The 26,567-nt window shown below is 36.0% G+C and overlaps 1 protein-coding gene across 44 annotated transcripts in view; it reads right to left on the bottom strand.

Moving 5' to 3' along the window:
- The window catches only part of DMD (dystrophin), a 1,121,556-nt gene that overhangs the window by 810,629 nt on the left and 284,360 nt on the right, over positions 1-26,567 (bottom strand). For all 44 annotated transcript variants that reach the window (XM_085549559.1, XM_085549432.1, XM_085549489.1 and 41 more), the window contains exon 2: positions 26,414-26,475. In XM_085549559.1, the coding sequence (XP_085405685.1) occupies positions 26,414-26,475 (62 nt within the window). The remainder of the gene's footprint in view (positions 1-26,413; positions 26,476-26,567) is intronic.

The raw sequence follows: 26,567 nt of genomic DNA, 5'->3' as shown, positions 1-26,567 counted from the left end.
CTAGGAATTGCTGAGGATGTGCTTGTCCCTTCATGTTCAAGTTAGCCAACATTTTCACAACATATCCTCCATTCTACTGTATGGCAATATATTCGTCTGTGATCACTGAGCTACACAACTTTAAGAGTGCCCTCAGGCTGTCAATGACATTTGTGAATCTATGTGAAGAAAGCAAATACACAAAAAAACAACCTGGCACTGAAATCTCTTTTCTGACTTTATATGACAATTCAAAGCAATGGTTTAACTATAAAAGGAAAGTTTTAATTACAGTAAACATTTAAGTCATCAATATACTATCTTGCCCTTTAAACTGAATATATTTTAGTCCCATGTGAAAACTATTCAGCAAGGTCTTAAAAATATTATCAATCTAATTATTTTCCAATATCAGGGATGCTATTAATAATCTAAACAGCTGCAGTGTCAGTGGATTTAATTAACAGTTAAAAATATGAACAATAGGGAGCTAGACAACATGCTGTTTTTAAAGATGTGCAAACTGAAAGCATCCTCTCCTTGTACCTGGAATACTGATGACCCCAATTTGCTCTAGCTCACTGCACAAAAGACAGATACAAGCCTATTTCAAATTATTATGAAGATACAAAGGAATTTTCAGTGCTTTATTTTCCTTTCAAACCACTTCAGAATGCAGGTGTTGATATCAGCTCTTGCCCTACTGGGCCCCCTCGAGCTTGGCAAAGACATAGCCTTCCTAAAGTTTCACAAGATGACTGAGAACTGGCCTGGTGAAACAATCTGTGCTACAAAACAGCTCAAAAGAAAACAATGTGACTTGCACTTCTTATGCAAAAATCTGAAATTTATGCCTTGCTCCACTAATGTGACCAAGTGTTTACAGAAGTGTAAAATTCTGTGGTTACTGAGCATGTATTTCATGGTCAATAAATGTGCCAGCACAAATTATTTGGGGAGTCCACTGACCATTCTGATGAAAAGTTCATGTATTACAGAAAAATAAGAAAATCTGTAAATTGTTCATCTGCTGTTCTCTCTGGATGACATATTTGCAGGCTAGTCCTCCAAGCTGACTTTGCACCAGAGATATTTCAAAAATTAACTCTGTCCCTTTGCAACTTCCTATCAGCAATTATTACTTATTATTATTATTATTATTAATCAGCCCATAAACTTTAAAAAGAACTATTCCAGTCATTTTATTTTCTGAAAATATAGATCAGGATAAGCCAGTCCTTATTTCTTGGAGGATGACATCTGTCATTTATACAACATCACTACAACTTTCCTACTTCCATCCTTAAAAACCTGCGGAAAACAGGAATCAGAAGAGTTTCAACTGAAGTGCTCAGTTTTCTCTAGGAGGCAATCTGAAAGCACCATATTTGCCTTTGGTTTCTGCCTTAGCAAATCCTAAGCTTGTCTGCCAGGTTTCAGAGTTTAAAGTGGAGTAAGCTTTTCATGTGGCCCAGAATGCTCACTCACACAGCTAAGTCGTCATTACTTATTGCTTTCATGTGTCCCAGTCTTGCTGAAATGACAGCCAGTTTGGACAGTCTGCTCTGCCTTCCTCGTGTCTGATGATGCCGATAACAGATGAATAGGCGTAACACGAGGCTTTTCAAGCTGCCTATCAACTTGACAAAAGACTGTGAGGCCTAATGACAATTTAGTACCGACAGCCTTTGACATGAAATATGCCCTAGGCAAATAAGAAATAAAAGATCTTTTCAGAATACTTCACAGATAACTTCGACATGAAATGAGGCTTACTAACAAGAATATTTTACATACTCAATACATACTTTAAACAGTTTACATTAATAATTTAAGGCAGTGCAGACCTACTGGCTATTCAGATTTGAGGTAACCTAATGTGAAAATCAAAGTCAGCATCATGTATATTAAAACTCATTTTTGGCTATTTCTCGATTTCCATTTAACTGGAGCCCTCGACTTGGTAAACCACTAAATAGCATTAACTTTGTTATCCTGAAACTGAATTGGATTTGACTGCAGTACATAGCTTCTTTGGCTCCTTCTGTGGTCAGTGTAAGCATTTACTTCTAATGGTGTTAAGGCTCAAAAGAAAATTTTAAATATTGGAGTCAATTGCAAGGTCATTACTTTTTTTTTTGCAAAGTAATGAAAACATAGTGCTTGATGCAATGCAGAATTACAGGTTAATGACACAATCCTACAGAGTGCTTCTAAGCCTTGTTCAATTTAAAATACTGATTTAAACAATTTTAAAGTATCATTTAAAGGATTAAGTGCTAACAAGAGGTGTTAGTCACAGTTTAAGTGTTACAGCAAAGCTATCTGTGATTAAAGAAAAAAAAAAAAAAGAAAGGGAAATACTTTTAATGCAAATTCTGCAATGAGAAATTGATCTAAGCAAGTATAAGAACAACACTTGCTAAAACTATTACAAAGGCAAAGTGAGAATAAATCTCATAAGGCAGTGTTTGCCTGCTAATTCATCTTGGTTTTTCTGCAATGAGGAAGATCATTACCATAAGACAAAACAACAAACCTCACACAACTGGGCAAGTTTCCTGGCAACTTCCTTGTAACTGTATTCTATAATGCTATATAAAATTAAATATGTTTTTAAAAATCATTCTTTGTTCCCACCTTTTGACTCCTATTTCCATAATAAAAGGTCCACACTAATCCCTCTTTTCAGTATCTTTTACAAGCACAGAGAAGATGGTAGGATCAGAGAAGATCAAAGTGATTTTTTTCTAATGGGATTAATTAGATAGATAGATAGATAGATAGATAGATAGATAGATAGATAGATAGATAGATAGATAGATAGATAGATGATGGATAGATTATTTATTCTATACAATTTCACTGGCATTTCCCAAAAAGGAAAATACACAAAATCAAAAAGGAAAGCATCTAAGTCTTATTTTTCTGAATATTAATAAGCTACAGATGATGGAGATAATAAACTGAAAACTTTGTATAAATACATAAAGCACAAAGTTTGCTATAATCTACATCCTTCACCACTGGGGGAAAAAGAAAAAAGGAAACATTGAAAATAGCACAGAAATAGACTTTAGAGTCCATAGGGAGGACACTGAGCCCTGAAGCATCAATTAGCATTTTTTCATCAAATTCGGGAGCAAACTCTGACCTGTGCATTTTATGCAGCATATTTAGAAGATACTTTCATTGGGATAAACAAGGGAAAAGAACTTTTATCTACCTCCCGTTCTTCAAAACTTCTGAAAGGTTCAGAAACTTGCAGATAAGAATTGGAGACAGAGTAACTTTTGTCAGGAACAGCATTGCAGATCTTTATCATCAACTTAACAGTGCTGCCTGTGGATATACCTAAATATTCATACAGATCCAGTCTTGTCTAAGAAGATACAAAGTGTCCTGAAAATCACTCAAAGGCAAACCAAAAGGAAGCAAGGAAGTTTTCATTTGTACACCCTGTCTTGGTGTACGTAGTCTCTGCCCTAAGTCTCTCTGCAGCCACTCAAAGGATCTGACCTGCTGCCCAGCTCCACAAGCCTTAAAAATAGGAAGATATGCCTATCAGAACTTTCATAAAAACTCTGTTGGACAATGTAATATTAGTTTTATCCCCAAGGAGAAAACCATGGCTGTTTGCCATCATTACTGAATGACACACATGCCATGGGGATAGACTTTACAACTTGCAGAGATAAGTGTCAGGTAGATGGCTAAGCTAAAGACAAAATAGTCGTACCTGTTGTAAACCAGCACTGCAAAATAGCTGTAAAATGTTCTGTTACTAAGGCTTCCATCTACATGTTTTATCCATTCATATCAAAACAGATGCAATCAGATTTATGAGTAAAACAACAAATAATTTTTAATAAAAACTATGGCCTACATACACCATTACATCTGAGACTAATCCAATTTCTACTGCGAGTAATTGTGCAATTTCTTTAATTTCTCTGTGCCTCTCTTTGGACTCTTTCAGAAGCCATCCCTTACAGCTCCATTCAGACAACATTTGTGACAGGTACAGAGTAATGAATACACAGCTGGAAGCACATTATGATGCAAAGTCCCTGCTGCCCCTCTAGCACTCACCATTTGCCTTTTCTTCTTTTGTAATGTAAATATATGGAAGGTCTCAGAAAATATGGAAACCACAAAACAACTGCAGTTCAGGAGCAGAAGGAAAGGAAACATTAATCCTTCTGATTTGTCAATAAACACTTCCTAAGAACTAGAAAGTTAAAGAAGGAAAACATAAATTTACTCCTTAATAAACAGAAATTCTGTCTCAAACACTGGAAGCCCAGAGACAGCCCATACCTTTCACCACTGACAAGAAAAATACACGGTCTAGAAGATAATCAGAATTCTGATCAGTTACTGATACCTATTTCTCAGTGCTTCCTGTCAGAACAGTTGATAAGTAAATAGCAGAGCTCAGTTTCTCCAGTAGAACAAAAGCAGTGTCTGCTGCAAAATACAGTGCCCAATTTTCAAAAAGAACTTCTTAAAAAAAATCAGGTGCTCCTCTCGAAATAAAATTCTGTTACAGGGAGTTGAAACACACAAAAATAATGTGCTTTTACTTCCTTTGTCCTTTGATTCAGAAAACTGCTAAGCTTTTGCATAAGGGATTTCAATTTTTACAGTTTTCCACACCACTATTCTGTGTCAGTGTTTTTCAAACAGCTGAACAAAACTACAGCTTTAAGGAAGAGTTAAATAGCATGCAATCTCCTCAGTTATTTCAATTCCTGACTTTCAAAGGCTTTAACTAACTAACTAACTAACTAACTAAATAAATAAATAAATAACTAAATAAATAAATAATAAAAGGAGCCTTTAACATACCTACTTTTTCACTAAGACATACTAGAGAAATCTGCAGGGAAGGCCACCAGAAAGCCACGTGCGCTGACCAGTATAGAGCTCAGCGCACTCCGTCTGACCCAGAATCCCTGCGGAATGGGAAGGCACTGCACCACTGCCCTCAGCACTAAGGCAGCTTACCCTCACAGCCACCTCCACCTGAAGTCAGCAGCAACTAGTGAACACACAGCGCTCAGCCATTTGGCCCTGCTGCTAAGCACAGCAACATGCCTACAGCAAACACTGCAGCACAGGCTACCAGCCCAGGGCTTTACTTATGGCAAAGGCTGCTACAACCACACCACTTCCATCCCTCCTACAGCCATAACTAGTTCTCCAGACAGAATAAGGAGCCTGAGACATTCATGCCTGAGACATTGAAATGCATCATCTCATGTCAGTCTTAGAACAGGCTGCTGTAAAAAGCACGATTTCCACATAATGTCCTGACACACATCCCAGAAAAGTTTGGAAACCATCCTGATCACTTACTTTTAACTGAGTATGTACATCCAAGTACACTGGAACAGAAGCAGCACATTGCCTCACAGGCTGCTTTTCATGCTATCTTCAAGGCTAGAAGGGCACTGCAAGGAGGAACTGATTGCCACAGATTAAAAAGTAGGAGGGATGTGCCAGAACACATATTTGTAGTCTGCTGGTTTTATTTACAATGACTGAATGGTAGCTATAAATAGACCATCTCTGTTGAGTATTGATACTGATATAATCTATACTTGCAGAAAGCACGTATCCTTTTCCCAAGGTCTGCATCGCACCTCACAGTGCAGTCAAGCACAATGCCTGCATATTAGCAGTGCCATGACCCTTTGCAGGTGCTTCATGTTCCTCCCCAGCCTTTTGCAAAGGGCAGACTGTGAGCCCTAGCAACAGCAACAACCTATTGGGAAGTGCAACTACAGCCACAGGGGCTGACGAGGGATGCATGTTTTCCACATCTTAAAATGGCAGGGTGGTTGGTGCTGCAGGCAGCAGGCCTGAAGCTACACCAGCCACTCTGCACTCCTGACCACCCCCCTACAGAAAAAGGCTATTTTAGATTGCAGACACCTACATCTGTAACAGAAGTACACAGACATCTAAAACCTTACGTGCCTCCTCTGTCAGCTGCTGATTTTCCAGCCACAACAGACAGCACTTTGATGTTAAGCCTTCTTTGCCTTCCTGATGCTGTGTTCCAAGGCCTGGAAACATCACACCTCACCGATCTCTAGTCATCAATGTTGCTCTCCTACAGAAATTCACCCTTCTTGAAGCACAGAAAGAATTTCTAGCTGAAGCCATAACAGTACTGAGCAGATGAAACACATTCCCTCAGAAATTTCAGAGATAACAGAGAATGTTATCTTTTATGAATATGCATGTGTATTTTTAGAGGGAACACTCTAAAATTTAGTGGTTTTTAGTATTACTTCTTATTATTCTTTTGTTTGAAACACTGATGAAAATGGAGAAAACATTCCAGTTCCCCTTCTGTGTATTCTTACTAGTCCAACTGTGCAATGCAACTTGTCTAGAACACGGGTAGTTATGTAATTACCTCAGTTTCATCTAGCCCATGTTTTCCTAGCTTGCTGAGGAGAATATCATTTGAGACAAAGTCAAATAAGATGCCAAGGTCAATATTTATAACTTCAACTGCAAGTAATATAACAGCACTCATATCCAATTTAAAATTATAATTGGCATTATCATAGCACTTAAGAATCAATCTTGGACCAGAACTCCCTGGGGCCAGACATTCTATAAACACAGGGAGGGGGGGAAAAAGCACCAAACAATTGATGACCTACAGAGTTCACTGCTGGAGTACTAAATAAAGATATAACAGTATACTAGGATGCTGCAAGGGAAATATTAGATGAGAAACAGTATGACTGCTATAGAATGAATACCTTGAAGAGTTCTTTAAAAAACAAAAAAACAAGAAAACAGCTGTCCCCCCAAAAGCAAACAAACAATCAAAAACCTACAAGAACAACAAAGCAAACTGAAAAAAAAAAAAAAAAAAAAAAAAAAAAAGGAAAACGCCCAATGGATGTACTTAAGAAATTATTTATGAAATGATTATCAGAAAGACTTATTGAACTAAATATAAATAAATAGTTTTCTGAAATAAAAGGCAAAAGGGTAGAGAACATCAAATTTGCAAGTGCATAGTAAAATCTTACAGATGGGAATTCGCTGTTATTTAAGGGTCAGGTAGGGCAGAGAAGAGTTGTAAAGAGCTTTGGAAGCCAAAACTTGCAGTTTACTTCTGATGCAGTCAGAAAGGAGATCTACTAAAAATATACTTAAGAAAGCACTAAGTTTTGCACAAGACTAGACTATTTTTTTTTTTCTTTTTTTTTTTCAATTCTGTGGTCTTACTGAAGTGACTGATATAATCTCTCATTACTTTCATTCATTTATTCTGATCCTATGTCAAGTTTTGTTCTAATTACTATATAGTCAGGACAGGAATTTTCACTATTTCTGTAACTTGCTGAAACAGTGACTTCCTTGTCTGCCTCTGAAGACAATTCATTTCTCTTTCCAAACCTCTGTTCCATGTCAAAGAAAGACAAACTAAAAGACATCTCCCAGTACAATTCTCCAGAGTCTTCAATCTCTCAAGATGCCTTGTCATTGTACAAACTTAGGGTATTCGTGCTGCCTCATTCACCTCCATTTTCTGCTTATGCTATATGCTAAAACAGCACTCTTTTATCTACATAATTTAGCTTCATAAGCGGTGAAGACTGAATATGAGGACAGAACAAAATATGTAGTACTTCATTTAGGCTTGAGGTTTAAGAAGGCAGAAGAACATACAGCTCTAATCGTAATGGCATCTCATTTTTTATTATGATGACAAAAGAAAACAAACAAAACTACGCTTGCAAAGCTTGAATACAATCAGTGACTTCCTTTCCTGTATCAAAATATCAAGAAGCCAATCTGCAATTTTAACTGCAAAACTGATCCTATTTAGACTCTAGACAAGACTTTTATTTAGGAAAATACTTCCTTAGTGCAGTCTTAGTTTTCTTATTTCCACCTTTCAGCATTTACAAGAAAGAGTTGAAGTTACAGTGCTAACACATATATTTCCAGCTGTATAACGTTTCTTTCATTGCTTAGATATGCCAATAATTCATGTCAGTATTGTACTTTAATAGATTACACAAGGATTAAAAACAAACAAACAAACAAACAAACAAAACCCACAATGATTTTATAACAGAAGACAGAGGTTTTCATGCTATACAGGTCTCAAACTAAGAATTAAATCATCCTTAGAGACTTCTGAAATTCTCTTTGCATTCATATTTGGATGCATATTGTATTGTCTATTTTCAAGCCATCATGGATGAATGCAGTCAAAAACAATGATCGTCTTAATATTGTTATTAAAAGCTGTTCTTTTTCAGTATAAATTTAGTCATTGATTTGCTTTCTTCATATCAATACCTATTTGTTTTCCTTGATAATTGAGCAATCATTGCTCATATTATCAGCTACAGAAGCAATGTGACGTTATGTGCACCCCCAAATATCCAAATTTTGTTTTAACTTAACAATAGTTCATTTATTAAGCACTTTGATTCGTGTATCACATGAATTTGGAACTCATAATTTGACAATCAGTCTCCATATACATGGAGTGTTTCATAGCTCAGTATTTAATAGTTTTTTCATCTCCCTACATAAAAGTTTTACTGTTCATTGTTTTGTAATTTGAGTATGGCAGTTTTCCTCATCCGTCTGCTTTTCACATTCACTGCAAACAGATTCACTTTAAACTTGAATTTAAAAATGAAAACAAAATTTATTCTAAAAAAGCAAAGGATAACTTCATTTGAGATCTATTACAAAATGAAAACAGACTTCAAAAAGTCTCACAGAACAGTATAACAATTTTTAACTATGTTCAATATGACCATTCCCTCTTAATTTCAGCTAGGGTCTTAGGTCTCCAACTGGGGGCTCATCATAGGCAAAAGCCAAAATAACTGAGAAACATTTTCACATATAAGAAATAATATAATTTGATATATCTAACTAAAAGAAACTCAAGTGAAACATCCATAGCATAATCCAACAATTCACCCATATTCCAATTTCTTCTAAGTGACAAGAACATTTACAAAGTAAGCATGCTTGCAGGTCTGAATATATGCAATATAATCACGTTATATCCAGATACAATCTCATTTGTTTTTCCTGTCTTCTATAAATGTTTCTTTTCCTCCTTTTGGTAGGTGAAATTAATGAATTTTGAAACTTCCTTGAAAAATCTAGTATGGATGACTTGAAAGCTTATAATATATGGAAAAGCTGTAACTTTCCTACCTTTAATCACATTTCACTTTTAAATTAACTTTTCATGATATAACAGATCTCAAATTTATTTCTAGATTATTACAAATCACATTATACAGTTACATGAAACACCACCTCACTATATAAGAAGATTCATGTGTTGTTTTGGTACTTGGAAGTATGTTGAGCATCTTCAGATTATTTGACATAGACTAGAATAAGTCTGCTTGAAAACAACCATAACATCATGAAATCTTAAACCATGCCTCTTTTCTTTTATGAAAACTTTTCCCGTTATGCTGTGATGATTTCAATTCATTGACTCTACAAAGAGAAAAGTTATTTAACTGTATTATGGGAGAAACTAGTAATTACACAGTTGTCTTATGAGACTGAGAGCTTCATGTTCAGTTCATGCATAACATTCCATCCAATGGCTGCAGATCAGACTATATACGCAACACCTTCCTTCTCTTCTGATATTTTTGCAGTATAGTTTAAGATTATATGTTAGCTTTTAAAATAGCATAAGATTTTATATGCATACATTGTTAAAATTGAAATTACCTTCACAAAATTGCCCACTATAATTTAGTTTATAAGATCTGTAGCAATGAATGGCAATTTTCAGTGTAGATGAAACGTGTGACACTGTATTGAATTAAAATACTAATATTTAGTGAAATATTTGTATAGTGCAAATATAATTTTATACTACTTATGCATTCCTTTTGTTTACAATTAAAGGCAAATTCATGAAAGCACAAGATTATATTCTGCTACCAGTATATTCATTAGTAATACAAACAATAACACGATTACAAAATAATGCACTCTTCACTAAGAGTCAGTAGCAGATAAGATTCCTACTTTTATTTCCCTATGTTGCCACAATTATTGTAGGCATTCAGAATAACCAATTCTGAATCACCCTCCAGAGTAATGTAATCATGTCTATCCTCCATTTGTATACAAGAATCTCAGGAAGATAAGCCTACTACGTTCTGAACTATTTTGCCAAAGTTCCATATTCAGTGCTAGGGGGAGGAAGGGATATGAATATCCCCATGTCTGCATCACAGTTGTACCCAGTCATCCCAGTGAATGGAGGCAACTGTTATGTTTGGCTCTTTTTGTTGGACACAAGAAGATGTATTCCAACTAGCCAACATATCTCCCTGTTACAAGACAACACGTGAACATAGTTGTGTTGTGCCATACTTTACAACCGGTTTGACTGCACTTCAGTTTCTACTTGTGGCATGTCTAACCCCTGCTCAGAGATCGCTGTAATGTGCCCCATGGTTCAGTTCCTCAGATTTCCTACTTTCCTTTTCAACTCAGGAAGCAAATACACATATTCCTAGAAGGTAGATGCACACAGATTGGTCATGATCTGTCCAATTCTCTGCACCAAGTGAGACCTGTAATACCTACCATGACAAGTTCACTTCTCCCTGTCAGTTACTGTCTTCTAATCTTCTCCCAGGGAAAAAATAATAATATATATATATATCTTCACAGGAAGTTTAATTATAAAAAGAATAATTCTCCAGAAGTAGAAGAAAACCAATAAGCTAAAAATAGCTAACTAGCATAAAAGCCTAAGTGACCTAGATAAATTGAGGAGAATATTGCAGCTAAATGAAAGGGGGCAGAAAGCTATTAAATGTTTCTCTTCTTTAGAGATAAAGGAAAAAATTAAAGAGGGGACATTTTTCTATTAAGTCTCACAGTTACCATTATTTTCCTCATAGTCTTACAGAACTGGGCAACATAAGATTTAAAACATAAGATTTAAAAGATACTTGTAACCTGTTTGACCTTCTTTACGTACTTTTCCTGTCAGCCCACAAACTAAATACATCTTAAATCGACCAGAAAAACACAAGGGAAAAAACAAAGCTCGTTTAATACTAGTCTTCTCCCTTTGGCTAATGGGGAAATCTATCCGAATAGCTTAGCATGGTGTAGAAGGTCACTGAATATCGCTTAGGGTTGAGAAATGTTTAGGTTTTCAAGTGCATTTTCATTATTTCCTGACAAGTTAATAAAAAGTGTCTGCTGTAATAACAACCAGAACATAGAAGTCACAGTGTCTCATACTTCAGCAATTTAAAGAAATAAAAAAGCCCATACAATAGGATTTCTAAGTCCAAAAGACAAAATTAATTCCAAAAGGACCACCTCACTATCCCAGATTCTCAGGGAAGACAAAGCTTGTTGCATTTCTGAGAGGAAAAAAACTTGCTGCTTTAAGGGTTTACCCTTTTCTCTTTTTCCTTTTGTTCTTCTATGTTTAAGTAAGCACTTAATAGTTGAGGATGTTTAATCAGAGGTTACACACTAGAGCTCCAAACCAAACAGCATTCTGGTACTAACTTTTGAATGGGAATATTAAATGCATTTCCATTATGCTTTGGTATAGAAGCAAAGATCATTTTGGCTTCTCCTTTAACTTCTGAAGTATTCACAGAAAGAAAAAACAGAAATATCCTGAATCATAGCAACCTCACTTTCCAGATTTCCATCATTGTAATATTTGTTTATGATTCTTACATGATCTGTATTACAAAAGACAAAGGGCTTTTTTTAGTTTAGTTAATCAGATTTTCAGTACTGTATTCTTATGGTACTGTATTCTTCATACTGTATATACGTGTTGGCAGTACACACCCTACTCATGTCTATCACATCTTCAGGATTTTGCTAGTTGTATCCAGGCTTTCACTTCAAACCTTAGTTTGGGGAAACTGCTTCCACTAGCACAATCAACTGAAGATTCATCCCCAGTTCCAAGGAAAGCAGAGCCCTTCTCAGTTTGACTCTGAATCAAAGCAGGGACTTGCTTTATAGAATCTCTCCTTAAACTTTTGCCAAAGGAGATGACAGAGTGGATATATGTTTCATATGGATAGAAGACTAGGGAGACTGCAGAGATGAAGATGTGGCCCATGCCCTCTTTTGGGGGCTATACTTGAGGCTGTGCCAAAGGAAGGGAATAAAGTAAAAGTGAACCTGGCACTATGTAGCTGGACTTCATATAGAGATAAAAGCATCTGACCATTGTGCATCTACTCCAGGCTTTGCTTTCACTCCTGCCTTCCAGCAAACTGAATTCTCTCACTCAGAGTGAAGTGAGTTGGAGTGCATTCATTGCTCTGTCACAGTTAGAGCCTCACCGTAGCCTTCAGTTTTTGGATTATTATTTCCAAGCTTATAAGGGCCATTTTTATGTTATGCTAAATATAGTGTCATTAATATCTCACTGTGGGAAGAGATCCTCATTTCCTGGGAAAAAAAAAAAAATAAAAAAAAATCTTGAATATTCTAATGCATAATTAGCATGAAATTATTATAAGTGGGTAAAATAAGAATTGCTATTTTGGGCAAACCAAGGGTTCTTCAAAGTTCATCCATCTCTGCTGGTGGCCAGCACAGAATTCTTAAGGAAAAAAACTTGAAAAATAGGAAAAGTATGAAATCCTATATTGTTTCAGAATAATGACTTAATTTCTGTGAGATAATGGTTAAGAATTTCCCCAGCTCCATAATTTTCAGAATATTCAAGATGGAATTACACTTCATTTTGATGTTATTTGAACTTATCAATTAACTAAGTGAACTTTTTCTTAAGCTTCACAGGCAAAGATATGTGACTCACTGTAGACCACTTTGTGTGGTAACACCTCACACAGGATATACAGTATGTACAAAAGAAAATAAACAATAAGCCTTATCTGTAGTTTTGTTTTGTTTTTTCTTTTGGTTTTAAACAATTACTGATTGTCATCTACCACGTAATCAACAAGCCACTCAGAATCATGTAATCCTTGTGCAAGCTTGGGTCTTTTTTCTTCTTTTTAATTTGACCAGAATGATTCCTAATCGTAAGTAGTTCTGTCATATCCCTTTACTGTATAAGTTTTATCCCAACATTGATTTGCATGCAACTCTACTGCCAACCACTGTATAAGCTGACTTAATTTCTATCCTTTGTTTTCTGTCTTACAGGAAGGAACCTTTTCAATCGTAAGGCTTTTTCATTTCATCTTTTCAAGAGGAAAACACTGTCAAAATATTTAGGTATCCACTCTTTCTGTATCAGTTGCATGCATGTATTGGTAGACTCCTTTGAAGAATTAAAACAATTTTTCAAAACTGTATTGAATCTCCTTCGTTGTATCAGATTTATCTACATGTCTAATAATTTGTACCATTTTTGCCAGATACAGAAACAGACTAAGTAATTTAGAGTTCTCAAAGTACACAGTGCACTTCAAAAATACTATTATTACTAACGCTTTCCATTCTTTGGATACCAAGTTGGAATAAATCACAGATTACAAACCATTTAATGGATTACAGTTTTATATACTTTTCTTTGGATTCACTGTTTGCTACTCAAATTGCACTGCATAAACAAATGTATTAACATAGGAGGCTTCTTTGGCTCCTTCAGAGTAAGCAAATTAGCAGTTTAGCTACTACGCTGTGGTCTAAAATTCCATGAGCATTACTATTTTGAGTATGCACAGTCTTCCCTTATCACCTCAAGTTTGCCCTAGACAATCATGTGAACTATAGCTTTAAGGCGAGTGCTATTTCACTGCTAACAAAACACAACTGCTTGCCTTTGCTATGATTTAATACACCACCTTCTAGAAATCAAGGACAAATGTAAAAATCATGGCAAGATGAATGAGGAAATATCCAAATGGGAAATACGCGTTAGTCCTAGATTACCTATATCACCCAAGTAAGGACTAACCATGGCAGGTAGCATTTAGAAATCCTGAAGGAGACCATGGGTGGTGCCAACCACCAAAATGAGAAGCTACTCGTGCAGAGACAAATCAAGAGCACACCTTGGCATCACCAGCAGTCACCCATCTCAAGCAGCAGCATGGGCACCCTCACCCTATCACTTGCTGGGCCCCATGGGAGACCATGATAATCTACAGTCTCTGTTGGCTAAAATGGTGGTGGGCCTTGCAGTGAGTATACAAATGAGCCAGAGTTTTTGTTATTAACTGCAGATTTTCATACACTCTTTTTTTTTTTTTTTTTTTAATTCTGTTTTCCTTACTTGGATATAACTTTGAATTTATGAGGAACACCATTATTTCTAACTACCTCAAGGGGATACGTCATTTAATTACCACTCTTACCAGGCTTTAGCATAGCTTTTAATATAGCATATAAAAGTAACATATAACATTTCTATAGCAAAGACAGAGTCAGGTAAGAATACAAACACTCATACAGTTTATTTGAATTATTGGTCTACTTCCTTCTAAGATAATCTAAGCTGAAGTTTAAAGATCACAAAATAATAAAATACTACAGATGTACAGGTCTTCCCCTTCGGTAAAAATGCTAAAAGAAATTGCTTGAATTGCTTCAGTATAAAAAGGCAGAAGAGACAGTAAAAAACAAAACAAAACAAAACAAAAAACAAAAAGAAACATTTTATATAACTTATATAAAAGTATTTTATAGTATTAAGATGATTAGAAAAAACAACAACAACAACAACAAAAACACAAATTTATCTAAATACATAATTTCAATAAGTAGTTGAGAACACTAAAAGCATCCTATTATTATGTCAGCAATGTGTGCCTTCACACTAATATTGCCAGGAAGTAAATGTGATGGGTTTAAGCTGGCAAATCAATCAAGCACACTATGAAAAGCAGATAGAAAAGAAAAATGGCTATTCTGTGTAATAACACCTGTCATGTAGAACTTTGAAGAAATTGAAAGTATTAGCGAAGTCAGTGATGTGAATATCAATATTTAATTAGACTATGATACAAAAAAAAAGAAAAAAAAAAAAAAAAAAGAGAGAGAGAGAGATTTACAAATCAGGTAACCTTTCCAGACCAGGTTAAAAGATTATATAGATATATATGTATATATACATATAAAAAAATAACTAATTCTCTAAGCAAAGAATTAATAGGATAACTGTGTCAGTTTTTCAACTGCCACTGAGATGTAGCTGCAGATGTCATTTGCAAGGTAAAAATTTTTATCCTTCAAAAGGACTCAAATATATGATCAGGGAAAGCACAAATTTAGCAGCTATACTAATTACACACATTCTTGAGGTGGTGGGCCAGAAACGCCATCAAGTTTTGACTGAGCACTTTTGAGATGAGAAAAGGAGATATCCATGGTCACGTACAAATGAAGTTATTTATAATTATGTACAAATAAGGTTATAATTCCTAATAACATCTTCATGCCATGGTGGGGACTAAAATACAAATATATGATTTAAAAAAAAAAACCTCAGTAAAAGCCAGTTTTGATCTGGGCATAAAATTGTGTCCATCAGCATATCCTTTGAAGGTACAGAGTCTTTACACAGGTACCTCAAAGCACAGTAAAATGGCCAACAAAAATATAAGTGCTTGCAGAACTGGAATAGGACCATCATTCAACACCGAAACTTCAAAATCCAGGAATGCACTCTATAAAATGAATGCAATCTCTTTAAAATTGATTATTTGGGAGTCTGGGAGGTTTTGCTTTTTACTTGCTTTTTGAAAAACATTCTACACATTCACATAGGTGGAGGGTCTGAACTTCCTGACTTCAAAGGCAGCTCCTGGAAAGAAGTGTGCATGTCTGAGAAGCAAGAGATGCACTTGCAACCTCAGGCAGAGGAAGTTTAAGAGGAATACAAAGCAGTGGGGGATGATGGTAGCTCAGCAGAGGCCCTACCTGTGGGCTAATGCACACAGCTGGGCTAGTGTTTGTTAAATAAGTTACTCCCTGGCTTTCAGCCTCACTGATTAGCACGAGGAGACATGCTAAACAGGTGTCCCACTTCTAAGTGTATGTGCTTGCTCCTCTTCTCCTCTCTCCATTGAACCTTAGGTATGTGATACCTGTTTTGCAGATAGGAAGAACAATTACTAGAATTTGCTTCAGCTTCAGAATTCTTACAAAAGAGGATGTTTAGATAAGTGGGTACAATAGCTCCAAAATGTCTTTTTCCTCATGTTTTTATTTTTGAACTTTCAACTTAAGCATAAATCCACCAAAGCTTTATTTGCCTGCATAAAGAGTTTTGCTTAGGAGGTTTTGAAGATGATTAGATGTAATGGTAATGAATTCCGAGCACGGAAACGATGATGTCTACTGCCAGCAACAATCATGCAAATTTGTAAATGTTTACAAATTTGCAAGCTAGACATATGCACCACTGAGACCAATATTGTAGCACTATATTTAACTTGCTCCTTTTCCTTCCCTAGAAAATACTTACACAATAATAACTTCAAGAGGACAGCATATATTCAATTTTATTTAGATGAATCCTTTTCACTTAAAGAAAACACAGTGGAAATGTATGAGGATCTGAACAGAGGACTATGAGGTGCAAGTCCAAATCTGAGAAGGAAAAAGTGAGAGTACAATGGATTTAACTTGACTGTTTTCTTCCCCAGTAAAACAGATTAGAAATGAAAGTCCAGTGCCCTCTGTTGCTAAAAGGAGCAATTGCTTTGCCTGCTTTGGCAAACCTAATGCATCTGAGGGATGCTTTTGTTATTCTGCAAGAATGACTCTAAAAATAAGAATGCCCTGACAAATACTTTAACATAAAACATGTGCGCACATTTTAGTCAAGCTTCCCAATTCTACTAATCTGCTCGAAGTTTAAAATTAAAGATTTGGCAAGTTTTGTCATTGTAGAAATGTTTATAAAGGTATTCTGTAGTCACTGAGATGTTCCTAATAGTGGAAATGTATTATAATGCAGATACCTTTTGTTTTAGATAATTTGTTGCTATGGTTTTGGGAAAGGAAATCACTTACAATGGAAAACATTTTAAGCCTTAAAATTGGAATCTGAAAAGAAGCATAACCTTTGTATGTGCAAATAAAAGAACCAAGAATATTGCATCATCTTCAGTAACTAGGTTGTAGCAGCAGCAGCTGAAATGCTTTCTGACAAGTGGAGATTTCCCCACTGAGGGCTGTGCAATACCACAGGTTGGTTGCAGCATCTGGTCCAGAGCTTGCCAGGCCACCACCACTCACAGCCCAGGATGGGTCAGGCTCTAAAATGGATGTAAAGCTCTAGTGAAGACAGAACTGTAGCTAGTTTTAAATTTATGCAGAAAAACAGAAAGGAAAGGAAACATGTCGCTGCTTGTGCAGTCAAGGGAGCAGAGCTGAGCCTCACTTGGAAGCACAGGGCCTGCTCAGAGGCATGGCAAGTAACTATGCTCCCTGAACCTCTGAAAGATCTGCAGATAATTGAGTGAAAAGCGAAGTCTCACTTCTCATCACAGTGAAAAGAGTCTGCTTTCCAAGAGCTGTCTTGTTTAATTGCGGTCATTTAGACACTCTGAGGGAAAAAAAAAAAAAAAAAAAAAAAAAAGCAGGCAAAGTTGTAAAGTCTACTGGCAGTAAGAGAACACTATGGAAGGAAAACATTTGAAAACCCCATCCCTTTCATGCATACACAGTGACACCTCCACTGTTTGAGCATCAACTTGTTAAAAATAAAAAAACAACACAAGCACAAACAATGCAGAGAGTCCCATTAGTCTTTTGTTTACTTCAGATGTCTATTTTTGAGTCTTTGAAGCATAACCATGTGGAGTTTTGTACCTTCTAGGTTTGCAGTGAAAGGGACCAGTACTGACAGTTTTAAAGGCATCTCCAGCTGAGTGACTGCCACAGCAGGTCATGCAGCTTGCACTTCTGATGTTAGCAAGGGCTGAGAAAATAGAAAAGGCCTCCCTCTTAACCACTGCTTTGTTTTTGTCGTGCTGCACCGAGACACCAGACAGTTTCTGGTGTTCATTGCTTTCATAGCAAGTGCAAAAGAATTATTCCTGTATTTTAATCCCTGATCCCTGCCAGCACCCAAGACTCTACACTGAGCAGAGTTAAATATTGATAAGTATTACACCAACAAAGGACATGTTCTCAGTGTTTTGCCAACAATGAGATGAAAAATTTCTTTGGAAACAAAGTATAAATCATCAAGTTTACAAACATTGAAGTCCTAGAAGGTAGTTTATTGTAGATAAACACAAATAATTCAGAGCATGCACTCTGCCCAATGTTTATGTATTCTGGTGAAGTCCAAATCATTTAACATTTCACAATGCAAATGTGTTAGCTGTACCTGGTTTAAACAGCATTTGGCTTAAACAAGGGGGGGGGGGGGAAATAGAAAAGAAAAAAGAAATGATAAAAAGCTTTAGACTAGATGATCCCTATATGATCTAATGATGTTTAACATGGTCAAGTCAAGTGCAAGGTGCTGTTTCTGAACTGAAGTAATCCTAGATACAAGTGAAGACTAGGAAAAGAAGTCATTGAGAGCAGCCCTGCAGAGAAGGACTTGGAGGTCCTGATGGATGAAAAGCTCGACATAAGCCAACAGTGTGCGCTTGCAGCCTAAAAGCCAACAGTGTCCTGGGCTCAAAAGAGAGGCAGCCAGCAGGAAGAATGAGGGAATTGTCCCCCCTGCCCTTGTGAGGCCCCTTCTGGATTACCGTGTCCAGGATGGAGGCCCACCTAGAGGAAGAACGTAGAGCTGTTGGAGTGGGTCCAGAGGAGGGTCATAAAGATTATCAGAGGACTGCAGCACTATGCCTGTGATGAAAGGTTGAGAGAGTTGTGATTGCTTAGCATGGAGATACCTCACTGCAATCTACTAGTACTTGAAGGGAGCTTACAAGCAGAAGGGGACAGACATTTTACACAGTCCGATGGTGAGAGAATGAGGGGGTGGGGGGGGAGGTGGGGGGTGGGGAGTGGGAAGTGGAGTGTCTTTAAACTAAAAGAGGGAACATTTAGGTTAGATGTTATAAGGAAATTCTTTCCTCAAAGGGCAGTGAGGCACTGGCACAGGCTACTCAGAGAGACCCATCCATGAAGGCTCTCATGGCCGTGTTGGATGGGGCCCTGAACAGCCTGAGCTGGTGGGGGACAGCCCTGCCCATGCCAGGGGGTTATGGTAGTATGGGCTTTGAAGTCTCCTGCAGCCTAAGCCATTCTATGATTCTGCAATTACCAGTGGTCTCTTTCAACCCCTGCAATTCTGCGTGCTTTAATAATACAGAATAGACATGATAGGCCTTTAGTGTGCTCTTGCAGGACACATTACAGAAAGGTTATTGGTATAAGAAAGCCCGGGCTTTCAAAACAGTGTATATCCCAAGGGTAACGTTGATCACACAGAGCTGAAAAGCAAAGTTAAGCATTATTAATCTTCAGCAAGAGTTCTGGTTATTTGTCACACTACAGAGGAGGAAAGTCATTTGGCTCCTACTTTACTAAACTCCTCTTTCTCCTCACGTTCACTGTGAGAATCATTTTAAAAGGCTGGCAACAGAGAACAAGACAGAATAGACTTAATTAGGTATTTAGGATGGGTGAATATCAAGCTAGGTGTCTTAGTAATATCAAATAATACTAACTGTAAGGTTTTTATGGATTTATTACAGACATGATGCAATTTCCAATATGTGATTTTCTGAAAGTTTTCTGGGGAAGAAAAAACCTACAAAAAAAAACAACCTGAAGCTGCAGGTAGTAAATGGCTCCACAGGTAATCTTAGGTAGCGGATTAAGCTGCTATCTACCATGTGCACTTTTAATGCACAGCAATTAAAGATTTTATAAGAGTTTTGCCACAGAGGCAACTTCAGGATTTTAATGACAGCCTGTCTTTTGTTTGTACTGGAATCAATGCTCTGGATTAATAAGAGGTGGATATATAAACCTATGCCTGAACTTATATTACATTCGATACCTCTTTGCTCCTTGACATTTATTTCCAAAACTGTATCCCTTTGATAAATAGAGCGCATCTTTGTTTTTAGCAAAATTCAGTATAATACTACTTACCCAAATGAAGAAACAGACATGGACTTAAAACCAGCTTTTAAAGAAAACCACAGTGTGAATATGTAATAAAATTAAGGCAGTAAATTCAACATTCCTCTATTACTTAACTTCAAAGAGTAAGATTTTTCTTTTCCCTCTTTAATTGAGAACAAGCAATATCTGCATTTGGTTACAAAAAGTTAAAATGCCTCCTGCCTCTTCTAATTCCACATTAACAACAACAACAAAACCAACCAACAAACAAACAAACAAACAAACAAACAAAAAAAACCAGTATCAGACAATGTAGGAAAAAGTCAGTCTGATTTCTGTGTTTTCACTGAAAAACTGTTAAAGCCTGAATGAATTACACTGATTAGTTTGGACAGGATTAATCATGAACATTTTCAACCTATGCCTTTTGTGATCCACTGCCAAGCCCCTTTTATCCAGCTATTTTTTCTGGCTATTACTTGTAGACCAAAAGTATGGCTCAAGCAATGATGCTCATCTGATGAAGTTTTTAGTAGACTAGTTACAGTGGCTAGTATATTCTCACAGAAGTTACAAGCAACACTAATATCCTCTTCCCCACTAAGCTTCACCAATCTGCTTCCCTCCCTACATCTTGGGTGTTCACTTTCTCATATGTGCCTTTTCTTATTTGTTTTAATTCAGTATCATTGTGAATGACTGCATAAAACTGTGAACAGAAGCAGTAGCACAAATCTCTCTACTAGATGTCAATTATAGTGAAGTTCAGTCTCTCTATAGCTCAAATATTCAACATAATTCCTCAAAAGGTCGGTAAACATTTCATTTGTTCCAGTTTAATATTATACAATATGTGGAAGGCACTTAAGCTACAATAACAAGAAACAACTAAAGCAAATGGGAATCCTGAGTAACTTCAGGTTGTACATGAACTCAAGAGAAATGGAAGAACCGAGACTGGCCCTTCGCTGTATACCATACATACCACATACAGATGCTGGGTAAACGGGAGACTAAGTTGACTGTTACATGGTCTGATTAAGAATGTGACAGTCATCTCCTGCATTCCCATTGTGCCTGACATTATCACATAGCTGCTATTTAAATAAAGGAATGGGCAATAAAATGTATTTTGTTTTGCTGAGAATTAGCTATTATACTAGCCACTCGCATCTTAAATTAGGCTTTATCTGCATCAAGAATATCATGTATTTAATGTCTTTGATGTTTTTGATTAAGTAGTGGAATTTTCTACAATTTTGTAGCAGAAGCATTGATAATCTGGTGAGACCTCTGAATTTACAAGTGATTTAGTGATCATTTGGTTTTTGATATTGCAGATCAAAATACTGAAAACACATCCACAAATTAGTACTCCTTTATGATACCCACGTGTACATTAAACTGTTGAATGTAAGTCAGAAAACCACAAATCATTCATAAGGATATAACATCAAATTCAAGCTGCCAACACTGATCCTGTTTAGCGAGATCTCTCATCTGTACTGAACACAGATAATTCTATTGTGGACTTTAAAATTATCAGCACTTGGAGACACTCTTTCCACGATGAGGGTACAAAATAAATTGCCAGCATTTGATTATAAAAGCAACAGTTTCCTTTTCCTGTATATTTTTTTTCTGTGTACATGTGTGTGTGCTGGAATTTTCAGATTTGCATTTTAAAATTAACTCTTTTTTACATGCAAGTGAAAAGCATTTATCTTTATAAATGTTTTCTGTTTTGAAGCCTATTGTGCAGTAAGAACAAGATATATATATATATTTTTCACTCTGAGGCCTCATAAATTCATACAAAGTATGGTAGAGGTATTGCCAAACTAACTGTTCTGGATGTTTTGGAGTTCCAGCAGACAGATGATACATTTGAAGCATCTTGATATTACAGTGGTCTCTCAAAATACAGATTGTTTCATTTACATTATTAGAAGTTTTAGAAGTTTGAAATCAGAGCTATAGCTATCATATTCAGCAATAGATGTGTATTTTATGAGAGCTCTAATTATAGTTCCATTATTAAAAACTAGGTTACAATATGTTCCTGTGCTATCATTATGTACACCCTGCAGAACCTCATTATTTTATAAATAAGTTTCTTTTGAGAATACAGAAAATCTGTTACTGAATGAAGTATTAAAATTAATATGCTCCCCATGTTTAAATTTGCTTTGACTTTTAAGATACTGCATGCCATTTAATCAATAAAGTATGACTAAAGAAAATAATATGTACTGTCTATTGTTAGAACAGGAAAAACACAAAGGTCTCATGGATTATAGTCTCCAGTTTCTCCTATACTTGTGAGTTACATAGTATCTTGTCTCACAAACATTAAACATCCATCTTTTGACCTATCTTACTGAAACAATGATTACTTGCTTATTTAAATGAGTCACATACTGTTGTCTTCAAAGCTGGGATTTTCTGTATAACCCACTTTCTGTCTAGTAAAAAAATAAAAAAATAAAAATAAAAGTAGAAAATAGAACCTGCTTTTGGGAGAAGCCATTAAAGATCTGCAGCTGCATTTTTTCCCCAATTTGTCAATTTAAAGCACTCCACTCCACATGTAAACAGAAGTCTTAGAAGAGATGTGGTTTCACCCACAGCAGCTGTAATCTTGCTCCCAGTTCTAGGTACCCGTTCCTGGACTTCAAGGGAGGTTGGATATTAGGAAAAAAATATTTCTGAAACAATGGTCAGGTGCTGGAATGGCCTGTCCAAGGAGGTGACTGAGTCACTGTTCCTGGAAGTGTTTAAACATTTACATGTTGTACAAAAGGAAGTGGATTAGTGGAGAAGTATTGGTGGTAGGTGAACGCTTGGACTGAATGATCTTGGAGATCTTTTCCAGCCATGGTGATTCTATGATTTCTTCGTAGTACTTCAGAGGGTTGTTAGGGTCTGCATGTCACAGGCAGAAAACTGTCATGATGTTATGGCTGAGATTTCATTATGAATCTATCATGTCACAGACTTGATTCACAGAATCACAGAATTGTAGGGGTTGGAAGGGACCTCCAGAGATCATTGAGTCCAACCCCCCTACCAGAGCAGGCTCCCTACACCACGTCACACAGGTAGGCATCCAGGCGGGTCTTGAATATCTCCAGAGAAGGAGACTCCATCACCTCCCTGGTCAGCCTGTTCCAGTGCTCTGTCGCCCTCACTGTAAAGAAGTTCTTCTGCACATTCGTGCAGAACTTCCTTAGCTTTGGGTTCATTGCTGAACTCAGAGCTTGAGTTTAAAGTATCTACACATGCTCTAACTGCACACATGGCCAGAAAAAAGAGCTGGTATGTTCCTCTGGATCTACAATTTGAACAGATGTGGGTTTTTTTTTGTTTTTTTTGTCTTTTTTCCCCTACAATTCGTTAGTATACATGCAGGTTCTTAGGGTATACTAATTATTATATTAGAACAATCTTGTCAACAATTTTCTATTCCTCATATTAAAAACATTATTTACATTTCCATTACCAGCCATGTGAACACAGCTTGTAAATGTGAATATTTTCAGAGCTTACCATAAGAGCAGTAGCACTGACAGTCTATAGACACCGAGTTTCCAGAAAAAGAATGCAATTTTTGGAGTAGTGCAGTACAAACTCAGTACAAATTAAAATCCAGTACATTCACAAAGTTGAAATAAATATATATTTTAAATATGAAAAATAATAATATTTTAAAATATTTTACAACTAATCAACTAAATATTTTACAAATATATTTTACAAATATATTTTACAAATATTTTACAACTAAATACTTTACACAACTGAATAACAACTTGGATTTCACAATTCATATGTAAGGGAGTTGACCAACATAACATTCCTGTGTCTGAATTCAAAGTCTTTCGTCAGTTTTCTAAAGACAGTACCTCTAAAACCACATGGAAGTGAATACAAACCAATTCTACTTTTGCAATGCTAACAATGATGAGAAATCATTAACCAAGAGTAGCCTATTAACTGAAATCAATTCCCCAGCTAAAAACAGAGATGGATTTGAAGCACTGAAAACAGGTCATGAGAAAAAGGGATTATAAACTGTAGGATTTCTCATGAAGATCCACTTAGTTGCTTTGGAGACTACATCTCCTAAGACATAACAGTCACTAAAAGAGTGAGGAAAAAAAAAAACAACAACCCATAAAGAGTGCATAGCTATTGTCCATGACCACTTACATTGCAGCAGAACAGAATCAGAGACCTGTCTATTCTAGTCCTGGAAATCCTAGCTAGAAATAAAACTCATGTGGTTTCTGACTGCATTGAGGACCAAACCATGTTTTCTGTTTGTCTACTGCACAGGCAGCCAGCATGTATTGAGTTTACCAGACCCAAGTGACTAAACATCTCAGACTAACTGTTCTGAAACTTTTTTGGTGCTCCACACAACATTTTTTACTTTATTTTATTTTAAGGATGAGAGTGTTTTGTCCAAGATATAAAGATCAAAGTGTTGGTTTTCAGTTTTTATTCCCCACCTCTGATCGCTGTAATAAAAAGACTCTGTCCAAAATACAGGTGAAGCATGAGGCAGAGTAAAACTCAAACCAAACCGTTTAGGAAGTTTTTCTTTACTGTCCAAATAAAGTATTCCTCCGAGATGTTGATTAACTCATGTTCAAATACAACTATAAATACTATTTATGGAAGCAAAGTGAGAGGTAGCTAAAATATCATTTATGTACAATCCAATGAACCAGAATTGAAGAAAATGCATCTGGATCATTCAGATGACTGGGTCTAACAGCATCTGCTCACAGGTCATAATTTCACCATAATTTTTGTTGTTCTTTTTGTACTTGCTCTATTTTTCTTCAGTAATTGCAGGCTTTGATATTCCATAAAACAAGAGTTTCCGAGCCAGCAGCGCTTTAAGAAAATTGTACTTTCTTCAGGTATAGAAGCAACAGTCAGTGTTCTGTGATCATTTCTGTGATCATAACAAAGACTAACAGGCAATAAATTTCAAGTTAAGTTACAGCAGATGACTGCTTCTAGGGCTATTTCTTTGTATATACAGGACTGAGATAGTACATTCTTCAAATCTCACTCTTGCCAAGTAAAATAAAATAATTACATCTTGCACCTTCTGTCTAGCACTTCTATTATCTCAGTCTAATATTATTTTTTTTCCATTTCTTCAATAGCATTATGTTGGTGACTCATTTTGTTTGTCATTCAATGCATTTCTCAGAGCTTTTCTCTACTTTATTATTGCCAGCCCAGTTACTCCCCTTTTAGTATAGATATATTTTACTTCTGTCCTAAATACAATACTTCACATGTGTCACATAATTTACTAATTAATGTGAGATGATTTCTTCATGTCTATATTTCATCCTGATCCTTTCCTACAAACTGCTGGACATCTCTATATAAACTTGCTGAACACAAATGTGTGCTGTCTAAATCACTTGAGTCACTGTTAGAAAACGCTCCTAACCATGGAAAAATTATGTGGGACTCTTTGTTTCACTGCCCCAGTGCTGAGTACATTATTCAAAATCATAGAATAAAGATAATTTGAATATAACAACTCATTTTTAATGAGAAAAATCAGGTGAGATCTTATAACAAACTAGAATAAACATAAAAAATACCACAGCTATTAAGTCATTATTACCTATTGTCAATGAATACCTAGCAGATAAAATTACAGATTACGAGGTTGACTTATTTTATTACTAGAAAATACAATTTCTCAATTATCTGCCAGAAACTTCAAAAAAATTTAATCAAATTTATAGCTTCAGCTCAGTTTTTACTGGGTATCAAAAGTAAAACTATTAAATACTGCCAAGGGAAGAGGGAGCTTCTTCAATAAGTTAGGCTGTTTCACATCTCCTCCCTCCCCCCAGTCTTTAATGTTCTCAAAGAGTTCACAAAAGATAACTACTTCCAAACAATATAATTGACTTGGATAATTTGCTGACTTGATTATATCTCTTATCTTTGACCTTGCCCCTTTCCACCTCATCTGGTTTTGTTAAATTTGTTCGCAACCAGAGACAAGAAGAGACAGGTGCAACAGAAAAAACTGCTCACTACATTCGAAATATAACAACAGGGGCCAACAAAAAGTATCTGTGTGACTAGTTTGAGGTTTAAGAAGAGAGAATAAATCTATGCAGAGAGTTGTTTGAGAAGAGGATACTTTCTTGTATTTCAATTCCTAAAGAAATAATAGGGAATAAAACTTGAATATTTTTCTAGGTAAATTAGTCAGCTGTACTCAGCAATACCTGAAACTTATCATTATCTTGAAAAAAATAAGGCTCAGTGGAAGAATTTAAACAAAATATACAAAGCATATTTTAATTTATAAATAATAATAAAAAATTACCTTAGCAAACTGCGCATTTATCCATTTTGTGAATGTTTTCTTTTGAACATCTTCCCGTTCATCTGTCAGAGAAAAGTAAAGCACTTATTGGAATGATTCAACAAAACATGATAGGATTATCAATTAAAGCTTCAGTCTTGGTTTGTAATAAAGC

The sequence above is a fragment of the Coturnix japonica genome, chromosome 1, assembly GCF_054131305.1.
Source record: "Coturnix japonica strain WE chromosome 1, WE-NBRP24, whole genome shotgun sequence".
Taxonomy (NCBI): domain Eukaryota; kingdom Metazoa; phylum Chordata; class Aves; order Galliformes; family Phasianidae; genus Coturnix; species Coturnix japonica.
This window is presented reverse-complemented; position numbering and strand designations above follow the sequence as displayed.